Source organism: Anoplophora glabripennis, unplaced genomic scaffold (genome assembly GCF_000390285.2).
Source record: "Anoplophora glabripennis isolate ALB-LARVAE unplaced genomic scaffold, Agla_2.0 scaffold208, whole genome shotgun sequence".
In the NCBI taxonomy this organism is placed as follows: domain Eukaryota; kingdom Metazoa; phylum Arthropoda; class Insecta; order Coleoptera; family Cerambycidae; genus Anoplophora; species Anoplophora glabripennis.
The window spans coordinates 795,851-811,146 of NW_019416550.1; the positions used below are offsets into that span (position 1 = coordinate 795,851).

At 35.2% G+C, this 15,296-nt stretch overlaps 1 protein-coding gene across 2 annotated transcripts; it reads left to right on the top strand.

The window, feature by feature from the left end:
• The first annotated feature begins 370 nt into the window (after nucleotides 1-370).
• LOC108908652 lies at nucleotides 371-11,639 on the top strand. Of its 2 annotated transcripts, none has more exons than XM_018712757.2 (7): nucleotides 371-540; nucleotides 1,060-1,211; nucleotides 1,310-1,603; nucleotides 1,683-1,948; nucleotides 2,313-3,313; nucleotides 8,585-8,908; nucleotides 11,495-11,639. In XM_018712757.2, exons 2-6 carry the CDS (start codon nucleotides 1,098-1,100, stop codon nucleotides 8,893-8,895), a joined length of 1,986 nt encoding a protein of 661 aa, XP_018568273.1. In that variant the 5' UTR covers nucleotides 371-540; nucleotides 1,060-1,097; the 3' UTR covers nucleotides 8,896-8,908; nucleotides 11,495-11,639. The 2 variants fall into 2 exon arrangements, with proteins under 2 accessions (XP_018568273.1, XP_018568274.1); XM_018712758.2 differs by having other exon boundaries at nucleotides 2,316-3,313.
• Nucleotides 11,640-15,296: the final 3,657 nt, after the last annotated feature.

A 15,296-nucleotide genomic window follows, 5' to 3' on the forward strand; every position in this document is an offset into this window, starting at 1 on the left:
CAACATGTCTATATTAAAATCACCAAGACAAAGCAAACAACTGGCATCAGTTTGAAGTAAATCATATACAAAAGTATTTTCCAACTCAGTTAAAAATAGATTGTAACTTAAATCAGGAGGACGATACACAACACCAATACAATACGCTTTATTCGAAACAGTAAGGTTTACCCAGAGTTGCTCTATACTGCGGGAAGTCGACAAAACTTTAAATTTTAATTTAATAAGTAGTTTCCAATGAAATGGTAATCTGTGGTAGTATATCCGTAAACGCCTTTACGCCTAAAGTTTAGGAAGCGGAAATAGAATATTCCATGATCTACACGCAAAACGAACGAGAACATGCAAAAAATTCAAATTTGACATTTGACAAACTCCATTTTGTGTTCTACTCGCTGGTAATTCCTTGGCTTGGTTGTCTACCAATTTGTTAGGAATTTAATTTGCGTATATAATATACGCGTCCGAGTTAAACAGTTAGTGCGGTTATAAATATTTAGAGTTAATAGTATTTCTTATATTTGAGAAGTGTTAAATAAGGTAATTCTTTTCTTTCATTCAGATAAAATGATTTTACTAAAAAAAAAAAACATGTTTGCAGATAAGGATAGACCTTAAGAACTAATGTCTATGCTAATAAGTTATTATAAAACCGGCATTAAGGTTTTAAAAATCGTTATAAATTATATCAAGAATTTGTGTTTAACCAAACTGCGTTTTAATTTATAAATGATTCATTTTGTTTGAAATTCGTGTGTAATTATGATACTTCCTGTACATATACCCAATAATTTATAGGATAATTGTAATGAGGGATAAATCACAATGAATTGACCTTTACCAGATAATATTTATCTATTAATATCATAGATCTAGTAAACTATAAGGTCTATGATTAATATGCATGGATATGCAATATGCAACTAGCTTAAATTACAGAAACAAGTGCTTTGAGTGCTTCACACTAATAGGAGTTTACGAAAATTAACTCGTAATGATCTAGATGCACAACAAATATTTTTATTTTTATGTACATATTTATTAAGAGCTTTCTTTCAGTGTTAATTCACAAATTGCAGTAAATCGATTTTACAACTATGGGGGAATCCAAAGAGAATATATGTCGATTGTGTTTAAACATTGAGGATAGTAATTTTACTAAACTAGATGCTTCTGCTATTGGAAAAATAAAAGCAATTGTTCCAGAATTGGTAATAAACTATATACTATTTATTTCTGTCTAGAAAAAAACTATTTCTAGTTTCATTGAATTTGATTTTTTTGTTCTCAATTGTAAAATGATTTTTAGATTCTGAATTTTCCAAATGATTTCGTTATATGTTCAAAGTGCAGAAATGTACTGGAAAAATCGTTTGATTTAAAAAGGATGGTTTCAAAAAATAACGAATTGATTCAAAATGAAAGAGACAAGTCGAAGTCTAATAAAGTCAATTTACATAACATTGTTAAAAGTGGCAACTCTAAATCTTGTCGAGACATTTGCAGAATTTGCTTACAACCCATCGAAGGTAAATTCGTATATATAAATAAAGACGTTGATGATGATTTCAGCAATGTTTTGGACTATTGTATTCCCGAGTTGGTAAGTTCATAATTTGCAACATTCACTGCAATATTTGACAAAAAAAATGGGAATATTATTTCAATTTTACAAATTTTAGGACGAAACTCTAAGTTTAAAGCCAGCGGTCTGTTCTACATGTCAAATTTTGTTGTATAAACTGTACAACTACAAAAAGGATTGGTTGTCAGTAGAAGAAAGAATACAAACTTCCCCTGATTGTGTAACTGACAAAGGCGTTGATCTGAACAAAATTTTGATGTTAAACAGAACAGAGGAAGAAAATGATTTCTTATCAGGATTTGAAGTGAAGGATGAAGACGAAACTGATATTTTTGATGAAATTCCCAATATCCGGGAAGAAAGGTATATCTAATTTTTTGTTTTTTACAACTAAATCCCATAGAATTCCTATATTGATAAAGTGCCACAATTAATTGTTGCAACTTTGGAACCAAATTGACAGCTGGTGAATCATATTTGTTATCAAAACATTAATTTTACAATGTGAAATTAGTTTCTAAACTGAAAAATACCATAAAGTAAGATTTGCAATACAACTCCGTCAAATAACGTGCATATGGCTAATACAGATTTAAAATATGTCATTTAGTATTTAAGAAAAAGTCTGAAAATATTAAGTGGTACATCCTGAGAAAGAAATTTTTTTGTTTTTTTAATTGTTATACCCTTCAAATTTGATTTCTATATGGAGAAAACTTTATTCTAGTAGCAAACGCCCAATTTCTGAGGTTGTTAAAGAAGAAGAGACGCCACCAATAAAGAAGCAAAAATTAATGATTGGAAATATCAATGATGAGGAATTGCCACACTTCCATTTCAATAACAACCTGCTGTACAATCCCAACAAAACGGACATCGTGGAAGACTGGTTGGCTCAAGTGGAGGAGTACAAACAGAAATTCAACTGGTCCGATTACACCACCATCCACAAGGTCCTCGTCAAATTGAAGGATCTGAAGGAGTTGTACATCTGGTTCAGCAACATTGCCGATATAATGGACTGGAAACAGTGGAAAACGAAATTGACACGTGCTTTCCCGCGTAGAAATGACTACCATATATATCTCAAGAAGCTGATCACCCGTAGAAAAAAGAAGGAGGAGACCTACGTCGCCTATTACAATGACAAACTTAAGTTGATGGAACCGTTGAACCTAACTGCTGAGCAGAAAATTTCCTGTATATTTGGCGGCATAACAGACATCCTGGTGTGTTGCGTTGGAAGGGTAGGTGACTACAAGAGCCCCGAAGAATTACTTGACTACTTTAAATCTTGCGATGATAAAGAAACTGTCGAGGCAGCTGCCCAGATAAACAAGGAGGCCCTCAAGCCTGTCCCGAGATCTCAAAGACTCAGAGCGAGAGGACAAATTAAACCCGTTACAAATCTTGTTCCTGTTCCGAAGGATAAAAGCAATATCCACACAAAATGTGGTGATTGCCATAGGTACGGGCATTCAGTTATCGAATGCCGTCAGTACAAAATCGGCGAGCATTTGGATAAAGTCGACAAGCTGAAACCACAAAACAATCCCAGGGCGAGCGATGCTAGGGCAAGAAAACCAAAGAAAATGAAACCTAATGTGGACTGCTTCTTATGTGGACAACCAGGACATTTTCAGAATGCTTGTAAGTTATACGTACCATTGAACACTCCTAAGGCACCGCAGAAGAAGCAGTCTCCCAAAAAGCCAAAGGAGCGCTTTGGTAAGTGTGCAGAAAATTATTCTATCAAAACTACTATTATTTTCAGTTCACTAATACAGGGTGTGGCGTGTATAATCTATAAAAACTAAACTACAGCTTCCAGATGATATTTGTAATAGAAAAGTCTTATACGAAAAAATTCTATCTTCGCGTTTTTTTTTGTAAATTAAAGTTCATTTATTCAACGAAAATGAAGGCCGACTCTGTGTTATTTATTAAAAACTTTGGAAATGTTTTTATGCAACCGGAGATGCAACCTTATAATTTAAGTCAGTATAATCTAATACTGGTAATACTAAAAGAAGGTTAGGTTACATTGTCAAAAAATTTGTGCAGTCAACTGATTTTGTATTTGTATTGAATTCATTATATTCACTTATTAAATATTAAGCATCGTCCATCGACCCATCAGTGTTAAAAAGTGAAAGATTCCAGAGAAAAGTTTTTATTTTGTAATTCCACGATAGTGACAGTGTAATTTTTATAAAGAAGTGAAAAATAAGAATAGCATGTCGATTACATTAAAAACGAGATTCTTATTTCTTATTTTACTTAATTTTTTAGTTTGTACACAAACTAGTTTTACAATGAACTGAGAAAACAATGCATTTACTATTTCCGAACGTGTCGATATGGTGTTAGTGTATGGTGCATCTGGAGAAAATGCTCTCGTAGCGACTAGGTTGTGCCGGAAGCGGTGGCCACAACGTCAAGTGTTATTCCTTGAGGAGAAGGACATGGTCCGCAAGTGAACCTTAATGTTGAAGATGCAGTGTTGGAAAATCTTGACGAAAACCCCACAATTAGTACTCGACGAGTCCCACAGCAAGTAGGAACCTCATCTCGTACCGTACATCGCATCTTAAGGCGCCAGCTGTTGCACCCCTATCATCTGCGACCAGTTCAATAGATTTTACCCCCGGATTGTGATCAACGAATGCGTTTTTGCAGATGGTTTTTACGGCAATGTGCCAATCAAGTAGACTTTCCTGTTTATGTTTTTGTAACAAATGAGGCGACATTTACCCGTGATGAAGTGAATTTCCATAATATGCACATATGGGCCAATGAAAATCCTCACGCAATTAGGGAAACTCATTTTCAACTTCGGTTCTCGGTAAATGTTTGGGCTGGCATAATAGGCGATGTACTTGTGGGTTCCTATTTCTTTGAAGGGCGACTAAATGGACCAACATATGCTGACTTTTTAGAGAACCGGTTGCCTGAATTATTGGACGATGTGGCATTACAAGTTCGGGCACGCATGTTTTATTTTCAAGATTGGGCTCCTCCATACAGTACTCGAGAAGTAATGACACTTTTAAATGAAATGTTTCCTCAGCGATGGATTGGACGCTTTGGTCCTGTGCTGTGGCCACCTCGGTCACCCGATCTAACTCCAATGGACTTTTATCTTTGGAGTGACTTGAAGTCATTGGTTTACAATATTTCACTTGCTACGGTGGAAGAATTGCAAAACCGTATACTTGAAGCTGCTGACACAATTCGGGGAAAATATTCGCCAAAATTGGGTGCGTCGGTGCCATGCCTGTATCCGCGCTAATGCGTTTAAGATAGTAATTACTATTAATTATTATAATAAGAAAATATCAGTTTTTTTTAAATATCTATTTTTCTTAGTTTGTATTTTTGCATTGAAAAATTCCCAAAGTATTCCCTTGAAAAGTATCTTTCTATCTTTCAACGACGATTTGTTTACGCAGCTAGTCTAAAGTACGTACCTCATCGTACAGCACACGGACAGGACCGTTGTTCCAGAGAAAATATTTTGATCTATAATTGAACTTTAATTTACGGAAAAAAACGCAAAAATAAAACTTTTTCGTATAAGACTTTTCTATTACAAATATCGTTGGGAAGCTGTAGTTTAATTTTTATAGATTATACACGCCACACCTTGTATACATAAAATTTTTTAAAAAATTACTCTTAACAAATTTTCTTGGAACTTCCAAAATTTACGCAAGATTTGAATTTGCCGCCATGTGTGCGGTAAAGTGCAACCAACGAAAAAAAAAAAGTGCGACATATAACTGTTTAGGGTTATTAAAAATGGAGCTCTACATGAAAGAACGCGTTTTCATTGTGGAGTATTATTTTAAAAATAATGAAAGTTTGGCAGTTGCAGTTCACAAATTTTGTACAAAATATGGTCGGAATAGCGATTTAACTTCATCAACTGTGAAGAGATTAATTGAGAAATTCATGGAAACTGGATCAATTAGTGATCTTAAACTGGCCGTCCTTCAACAAGTCATTCAACAAAACATCGAAGTAGTTCATGAGAGTGTTGCTGAGAGTCCAGGAACATCAATTTGGCACCGTGGTCAAGAATTGAACATTTCGAAAATCTCTACAGAATATTCTCATGAAAGTTTTGCATCTTCATGCAAAGTTCAATTGACTCTAGAACTGAAGCCTATATGATGACTTTTCTAACAAAATCATCTTTAGCGTTGACGCTCATTATGTACCAGTATGTACGAGCTAAACTGTAGACGCCATTTACCTGATTTCATACATAACCGTATACTGTATACTTTATGAATGTGTTTTCTATCAAAATTACTTCTTGCGTGAATTTTCGGACACCAATTATGACCTTTTCCAAGTTATTTGACTAAAATAAAATTCAGACGCTACAAAAATTTTAAGCCGAAAATAAAAGAAAATTGGCAAACACTTAAGAGTATACAGGGTGTATCTTTAAGCAGTGGTCAGTTTTTTAATGTTTCCTAGAATACTAACTACCCTGAAATTAATTTTATTTTAAATCAAAATAAATAATCGAGTTATAATTAATTTTAATACTTCACTTAAATTCTTGTCTACGCCACTACTGGGCAGCTCCGGAACTTGGTTGTATGTGCAGGTGTATATGTTACCTTTTATAATATTTTTCAACCAACTATGAAACTAACGAATTGGCAGAGCAAAACTGTAATGGATAATGATTTTATCAAAGCAGATTGCTTTTGCATGACCTTGTAACATAGAACATGTGAGGTCATCATCTTTTTTTTATGTCAATGCATACAAAGCACTGCCGAACATTAAAAAAATGTGTGCATTTAAAAAAAAATTATATTTTACAAGTTTACAACTATTTCTTATTTTAAAGCACTGTGTTTGGATTGTGAATATTATTGTCAGTGACCTTGTAGTTTTGGTGACCTACATAATGTCAATCCATCTGATATGATATGATAATGGGGCGGTAGGCGGGCAAAATATGAGGCCAAATATGTAACCCTCCAAGTAATTTATTTTAATTGATAATTTTGAGACTTACCGTTTGAAATATTTGAAATTTAATTTTATAGTAAAATTGAAAGTGTTATTTTGTGTAATATAAGTGTGTTTGTTAAATTTCTGTGTGATATGAAAAAATAAATTATTCAAATCAAGAAAGATGAGATTTGACAACAGTACATGCATCCAATTGGTTACATGCTTGTGGCTGGCACACACGCTTGTTTGAGGTTAGGTTACAGTAGCGGGATATGAAAATTATGAAAAAAATTTGGTTTCTACAATGGAAACTGAGAAAACAAACTTATGATGTGTTTTTAAAGGTCAAGGTGGCCATGATATAATTATAACCCCCATTAACAGTTACACCCTGTATACTTTAAGGTCATAAAAAGGATATCACCATTACCAACTATGTTATAAAGCCTCAACACTTTGATGTCACTGTAGATGTAAGTAATATCAGTCAGTAAAGCTATGAAACAAGACGATACAGTTAAAGTACTGGATAATGACCACTGTTTTTTTTTTTTTTTTCATTTTTCTAAATGATATTAACAAGTGCATCTCCCATTATAAATTTTTACAGACGACTTAAAATGGAAAGACTGAATATTACGTAAGTGGTTTGTTGAATTACTTTCATGACTTACTACATTCTGGGCACAAAAAACAAAGATTTAAAACTATTTTATATTACTAATTTTAAAGTTATCTTGATCCTACACTCTTTTCAAAATTGAATTTCATGTTTTTCGAAGAACTATTAAGGAAAATAGATATTTACATCTCCTGTGTTCCTCCGAAGGCTAGCTCGTTCATACTTCTACACGTCGTCTAGCGTGAGATTAGGCCCGCTTTTCAATGCCGTTTTAAGTGTGGGGACAAATATGAATTCTTTTCTAATAGTACTAGAAAGTACTAGAAGTGCTACTCGCGACTTTACTCGAACATGGTTGCCGACTAATTTGCTTTATATGTGGCTGGCGACTGACTGCACTGACCCGCCAATATCCTTGACAGGAAAAATGACCTCGGATGTGGCAGGCTCGAGCGGGACTATCGCTCTTTATTTACGCCATCTTTGTAGGCTCGGACGCCTCTTAGAGGCAGGCCCTTTCCCCATCATCCCGTACCGTTGACACGGCCAGATTCAAATAGTACGTGAAAACTCCTTCTGTTCCGGCTGGGCTCCGCCAATTAGGGCCGTTTCTTCTGTCACTCTTTTTCCTTCTCCTGATCGTCTGTGTAAACCCTGACTACCCTGATCCTGTGAAATATGATCTTCCAACTGCCCTGATGCCAATATCCTTGGCTGAATATATGACCTCGGATGAAGTGGGATCGAGCGAGATTATCGCTCTTTACCCACCTCATTGTAGGCCTGGACGCCTCTTAGAGGTAGGCCGTTTCCCCATCATCCTGGACCATTAATAAGTTCGCCGGGCCTTCTGTCGTGGCTGGGGACTGCCTTAAAGCATGGTTGCCGTTTTTTATGGACAGGTGCGTGTTAGACGTAGGCCACGCCCATGATGCGCACTGCATAATAGTTTATACATCGAATAAATTGTATGTTGCTTATCAATACCAACAAATTTCCAAATCACTTAAATTTTTTTCTTTCATTTGCTACTTTTGTTAGATGTTACTGTGTCATTTTTAATTGTATTCTAATTATTTTCCCTTTTTGTTGCTGTATTTTATTTTATTATACTTGCATCCCCTTTAATGCTGCAATATTATTCAAAAATGTGTTCAGGCCCATAAAAAATGTTTTAGCAATTATTAAAATAAGTTTACAAAAATGGCTGCACCAGATTGTCTCTGACTGTACCTCTACTAATGACATCACTAAGTGATAACTCATCAGCTGTGAGGCTTTACATTACAGGTGGTAATGATGAGTGTCTTAATTGTTTTTACTCTACTAATTTCTATTCACCCTATATATGGGGGCAATGCAACTTGAATTTAACTAAAACACTTAAATATCTGTAGAGGAAAGATGCTCTTTTTGTCGTAAAGAGGGACACACAATCGACAACTGTTGGTCGCACAAACGCGGAAAACCTAACTCTCCCCGAATCCCGAAACAGAACAAAAACGTGGACAGCACCTATTCCCGATGCAGTGGTTGTGGGCAATTCGGGAGTATCACAAATCCTTGCTGTCCCGCCAGTATCGATAAATATCTTGGCGCTTATATTCCAGAAAACAATGATTTCAATCAAATATGCTTAAGATGTTACAAACCAGGCCATCTTACAAAAGATTGTGACCAGTTTTCCCGTAGATCATACAGGAACTAGAAGGGAAAATCAAGTAAGTGTTTATTTTGTTTTTGGTATCCAATATGATGTCAACATCATATGTCATATCGGCATTACACATCTGTTATATTTTATAGTTTTATCGCAAAATATAAAGTATAACAATATTTCATCTGTGGCCAAAAATAAGAAAAAACTTTATATGAACATTAAAAAAAAGTAAATGAGAATACAACGTACCTAAAAAATAACTGATTCTACATTCCTATGAACTCAAGTTTTATTTTTGATCACAGACTCACCTGGAAAATTTTGTCAGCAGTGTATATAGACCAGCTATGTCATTCCATTGTCGGCACTTTGCAAGTTTAAGTCCGATTTGCTGGGACGTTGAATAAATTCTCGCTGTTTTCGAAAGGATGGCGTTGTATGTTATTTTGCCGAAGTGTAAAGTACTTTTTTTTCATGGTGTTACATGTCGAATTTCGTGCTGTATATGTGGGGAATTTTACTGAACCACTTTATTCAAAAGAAATTCTTGTTGAAACTTATGACAACCATGCTGTGGCATACAACATGCCGAAATTGATTTAAATGCTTCAAAAATGAGTTTGTTGAAGATAAAAAACCGAAACAGTTTGAAGATGAAGAATTGGAGGCATTGCTTCATGAAGACTCGTGTCAGATGCTAGTTGAACTTGCAGAAACATTAGGAGGTGATTGGGACAAGAATTTCGAAATGTTTGAAAATATTAGCAATGATTCAAAAGCAAGGACATTGAGTGTCGTACAAGTTGCAGTTGAGAGACGTCGAACGGCGTCTTTTCACGTGCGAAAAACTTTTTCAATATCAGAAAAGGAAAGGTTTTTTTGCATCGTATCCTGACTGTCGATGAAAAATGGATACGCTATGATAATCCTAAACGTAAAAAATCGTGATCATGCTTTATCATTATCGGCAAAGCCAAATACCTACACTCCCAAACTTCAGATTTACATTTGGTGAGATCAGTTGGGCATAGTTTACTATGCGCTGCTCAAACCAAACGAAACCATCATGGGAGTTCGCTATCGAACATTGAAGAAAAAATAACTGCTACATGGGGACAAAATGATGTTGCAGCATAACAATGCTTGGCCACGTATTGCAAAACCGGTGAAAACCTCCTTGGAACCGCTTAAATGGGAGGTCCTACCTCATCCGCGATGTTCACCAGACATTGTTCCGAACAATGGGGCATGGTCTGGCTCAGCAACACTTTCATTTTTATGAAAATGCCAAAAAAATAGGTCGACTCTTGGGTAACCTCATAAGACGCGTCGTTTTTTTGACGTAGAATTAAAATGCTGCCAGAAGGCTGAGAAAAAGTAGCGATATTTGTTACCAATTTTTTAAAGTAAAGCATTAATTTCCACGAAAAAACAGTGAGAATTTATTCAACATCTCAATAGTATAGGGTCATAATTAATTTAATTATTTTTTTTTCTATAAAAAGGATTATTTGTCACAAATACAGCCAGGCTAGTCTTTGATTCAGGATTGATAAAAATGTCGTTTCTACGAGTACAATACTGCGTGCTGCAAAAAATTTACACTTTTATGGAAGAAAAGTGTTTCACAAACATTTGTAGTGGCTATGGCAATTCTTTGCCATTCAGCAGAGACACATTCTTTAACTGTCTTTCATAACCATAAACCATTTGTTGTGTAGGCCACACTAGGAACTCTCTTGGAATGTATCCTCGTCCGAATTCCTTGTACAGTCAGTGACAATGGAACGGAAGGGAACTTAGAGAACATAAGTATTTAGTACTTGATAACGCACTTGAAATATACATGGTTATTTTCTTCATATTTAATTGGTTTATGGATTTCTACGGGATTTCAGTCCCTTTTTAAACTTTGTTTTGAGCAATACAGATTTTTATGGCGGGTCTCATACATTACACAGTGTTAACAGTACAGTCTAGCCCGTACGGGTCAAAACTGGGTACCATATTGGAATCAGTTTTAATCGTGCACTTTAACACCATGGTTGGACACCGTTGTGAATCCCTCTTCCCAATGGATAACCTCAATGGGGACCATGTAGTATGCGGGCACGACTTGCCACGATTTTAGTTCATACGGTTTTGATTATATTGCTAAAACTGTGTAATGTATGGACCTATTATAAACATCATTCTAAGTAGTAGTATATTGCTACTCAGTGTTTTCTCCAGTTCTTTTTAACATTTGATTGTTGATAAATACCCCCGAGGTATTCTATAAACAACACTGGAGAATTCTTTACAAGCTCATCACGGAAAAGTTTACTGTACTTTTCTGTAGGACACAAAACGAGACTGAAAAGGGCTACTTTTTATTGTCAGACGATGAAGTATTGTCATTATCCCATCAACTTTCATAGGATTTTCCCTTAAACATGCCAACATTTTGGAGCTTGAATGTTAAATTTGCTCAGGAATAGTTTTTTCATTGGTATTAAAAAACTTTGTCTTGGGCTTCAACGTTACTATTAAAGTAATGGGATTATAAAATTTAAAATGTCTTGAGTGTACACATGTGTACCTAGGCATGCTTATACTCCCCAGTTATCTCCTATAAGATTTTATAAGTTTTTATTTCTGTTAAAAGGTCTTGAGTCACAAAACTACAATGGAATTTTGGATTTCTGAGGAATGAATATATCACATCTCTATGTTATAATCTAAATGTTATTGGGACGTATTAATGGTAGTTGTATAAGTTAATAACAATAAAGTAATTGTGTCCAAATATACATATTTTCATTTATTTTGTAATGTTTGAAATAGGTGAAAACAACTTTGTAACGGTGTGATTAAAGATGCAGAATGGTAAATATCCAGGTACATAACCAGCTGCTATCCTACCCTTCGACCCACCGAAATAAGGGAAAGGAATAAGGATTTCTCAATTATTTTGGAAATATTGAACTAGCAATATGAAACAGGATAATTTATGCGAGAGGTTTTCCTTTTTCCAACCAATTTAGAAATTTGATTACGTACCTGTAAATAGCAAGTGCAATCATTGGTGATATAAAGTGATTGATTTGAATATGGCAAAAGTAAGATGAGACCTTTATGGATGTGCCGCCCAAGGATATCGTTTGCTTAAAATTGTCTCGTCTCATTGCTCATGGATTATGTATGTGGCATTGTTAATGATTTGAGCTTGTTTATGTTGGTTAGTCATGGGTTGAACATTTGCCGAATTTTTGTGTATTCCCACAAAAAAGTCCATCTGCGTAAGGATCGGACTTCTCAGGGGCCAAGAAATAAAACCATCAATGCTTAACCAATGTTGTGTACATTTGTCATCCAAAGAGCACAACTTTTACGTTTAAGAAGTGGAGATTATGCTTCAACATGCATAAACCAAACCCTCAGTAAGATGTTTAAAAGTGTATTCTCATATGACTTGCAGAGATATTAAATATACATGTCCTGATACTCCAATATGGTTCTATTAAACTGTTAAAAAATTTTTCTGATCTGGTCTGGTTTTGGTACCAAACCAATACGAGGCATATCCTCAAAGTAAGAGTGCTGTGACTCTGATGCTATGTAGTTTTTGTTTTCGACAAAGTTGGCAATGCATTCAAGGCCAAGGTGTTGGGAACAAAATGCGCGCTCATTTGTCTCAGTTGAGAACTGTTGTTGAAGTGGCATGTTGAAATGAGTGCCGCTATTCCAAATCCCACCAGCTGTAAAACTGTTCATGAGGGTACTTGTGTACTAATGTGTACAAGTGGTGTCTTGAAGAACAAATGTTCATGATCACAAAGGAGAAAAATGATGACAACTGTGTTTTGGGACAGTAAAGGGATTCTCCTCATTGACAATGCTGCGGGGTACTGAAAACACTACGTAGGGCGATTCATAACAAAAGAAGGGAAATGTTAATGAAGGAAGCGTGCTTGTTGCATGACAATGCACATCCCCGCACAGCCAACGCCACAAAGCAATTATAGGATTCATTCGGTTGGAACATCATCGACCATCCTGCTCACATCCCTGACCTGGCACGTTCTGATTTTTATATTTTCTCTAAAGGTGTTTATGAGTGGAAAAAGGTTTTTTACCAACGATGAGGTCTACAATCCCGTGAAACAATGGGCCAGAGAGGCGGAGGGAGATTTTTTTGACAATAGTATCAGAAATTTATCCCTCGGCTAACAAAGTGCATTGAGGTTGAAGGCAACTACGTCGAAAAATAATGTTTGGTGTGCCTTTCTGAATATGTAAATTTTTCATGAACTCCCGTTTCGATTTATAAAAAAAATGAGTACTCTTACTTTATGGGTATGCCTCGTAGTACTGCCGAAAGTGATTTTCATATGAAGTTCTACTCACCACTCCAACAAGTGGACAATTTTCTAAGTACTCGACGAGATTCTTTCTTCTACCAGCTACAGAACTTCGTTGATTGCATGTACCTTCATTTTCGCTCCATATAATTACATCACAATATTCTTCAGAAGTAAAAGTTGCCACTGTTACACTTTTGCATTTGGCTTAGTAGCTGAGCGATTAAACTAAACTAAGAACAAAACAAAGTGTTAAGAACAAGACAAATTGCTTTGTGATTGTTCTCAATCTGTCAGTGTTGACTACAAATAGTACTTCACATTGGGAATTATGATACAAAACAATGGAATTAATAAATCACTTTGTATATGCTTTGTAATTGTTATATTTAATGATTACAATTACATGGTGAATAATAAAAATAGTATTCACTTCCGAACCTTAGAAAAAGTAAAAAAACCAACCGGGTTCTGGTCTCTTCTAATCTTCAACTAGATTATTTTTAAAATGGTTAGCTTCGGGAATGGTTATGCTGTCAGATGGGAACAGGGAACCATCAAGCCAGTTTCAATAACCATTTGCTTTCAAATTGATGCATCTGCAAACATGGGTGTAGCTATAATGTTTGCTTGAGGTGGGCCCAGGGCTGCAACCTCTACGGAGGCCTCAAAAAAAAAAACGCTCGCAAATACCGATGTTAAATTTGAACACGTTTTGATAAAAAAAAAGCCGCGCATCCGATTTACCAATATGATAAAGAAGATGATAATATTAGATTTTTTTCTGGGGTGGGCACCAGGGTCGGGTGGACCGTGCACACCCCCAACTCCCCCTAGCTATGCTCATGACTGCAAAAACTATCCAGATTCTGATCTCTTCCCATCACATGGATTGCTTTTTTAGGATTATGTTGTCAAATGACAACAGAAAGCAGCTAATTGTGAATACCCGGATGTTAAAAACTGAAACCAAGACATTTATTTTACATTGCGGCAATTTGCACACAAACAACAATTACACCGTCGGTGAAGAATAGACGAAAAATGCTTAGACGGTGGGTTAATAATATTATTTTCAGCATGTGATTTCAGCCGTACTAAGGATTTATTTTTATTCCAAAGCAGGAAAGAAAGTAATTTAAAACGGTGTCATATTTTTATGGCATAATTAAACAGCAGCACCAATAAGGGATATTGATGTTTCTCATTGACATTTGATGGTCAAATTTTGTACTTCATGGTGCCTTTCAAAACCATTCGCTGCCCAACACGATCACAAATATGCCAGTTCTATGGACTAATAAAAATTGTCACAATTTCCTCGTCATTAAAGTATAGAGGACAAAAGTATGCTAATAATAACTTATTAGCGTTTACATGTGGAAGTGATATGGAGAAGAAAGGAGAGACATGGAACTATGTCATTGTATTGATATTAGTCCTCCGGAATACTCCGTTTTTTCCAGTTCATAATAGTATGGAAAGGATTACATAGAATATTTGAAGCATGAACAGTGGTATTTTAGGAATTCAAAATGTTGAAGGAAGACGTTTTAATTTCTGCATGGTTTTTATATATTTTTCATATTTATATTAATTTATTCAAAAGTTAAATGTAAGTGGATATTAGTGATGGGTTTTGTTATTCGTAAATGTACAAATTCTTGGTGCTGAAGTTATTGACCAAAAATATATATTTATATTTTCACTTTTAAATATCTAAACCTAATTATTGGTATTTAATTTTAAAATATATGTTTTTCAAAAGTGCAAATTCATTAGTTGATAGAACATTAAAAAATAAAAATTATTATTTCCGATAAACAATAGCCTTATTATCTTTATGTTTTGAGATTCGGATCATCAAAGGTAACTTTTTTAATAAAATATTTTAAAATATGCAAAGTGTAACAGGTTTTAAACAGAAAACTTTACCAAGTACTAAAACATGTGATTTAAAAAAAAAACATAATTGTAGGTCATAGAAGGATTCGATCCCCCCCCTTTCCCACCCCTTCTCTCCCTCCCTCTGTACCCCTCTATAATCGTTGAGGAAGAGTGGGGAGATCCCACCATTTGCCTGAGCGTTAGCCAATCACGTGCCTG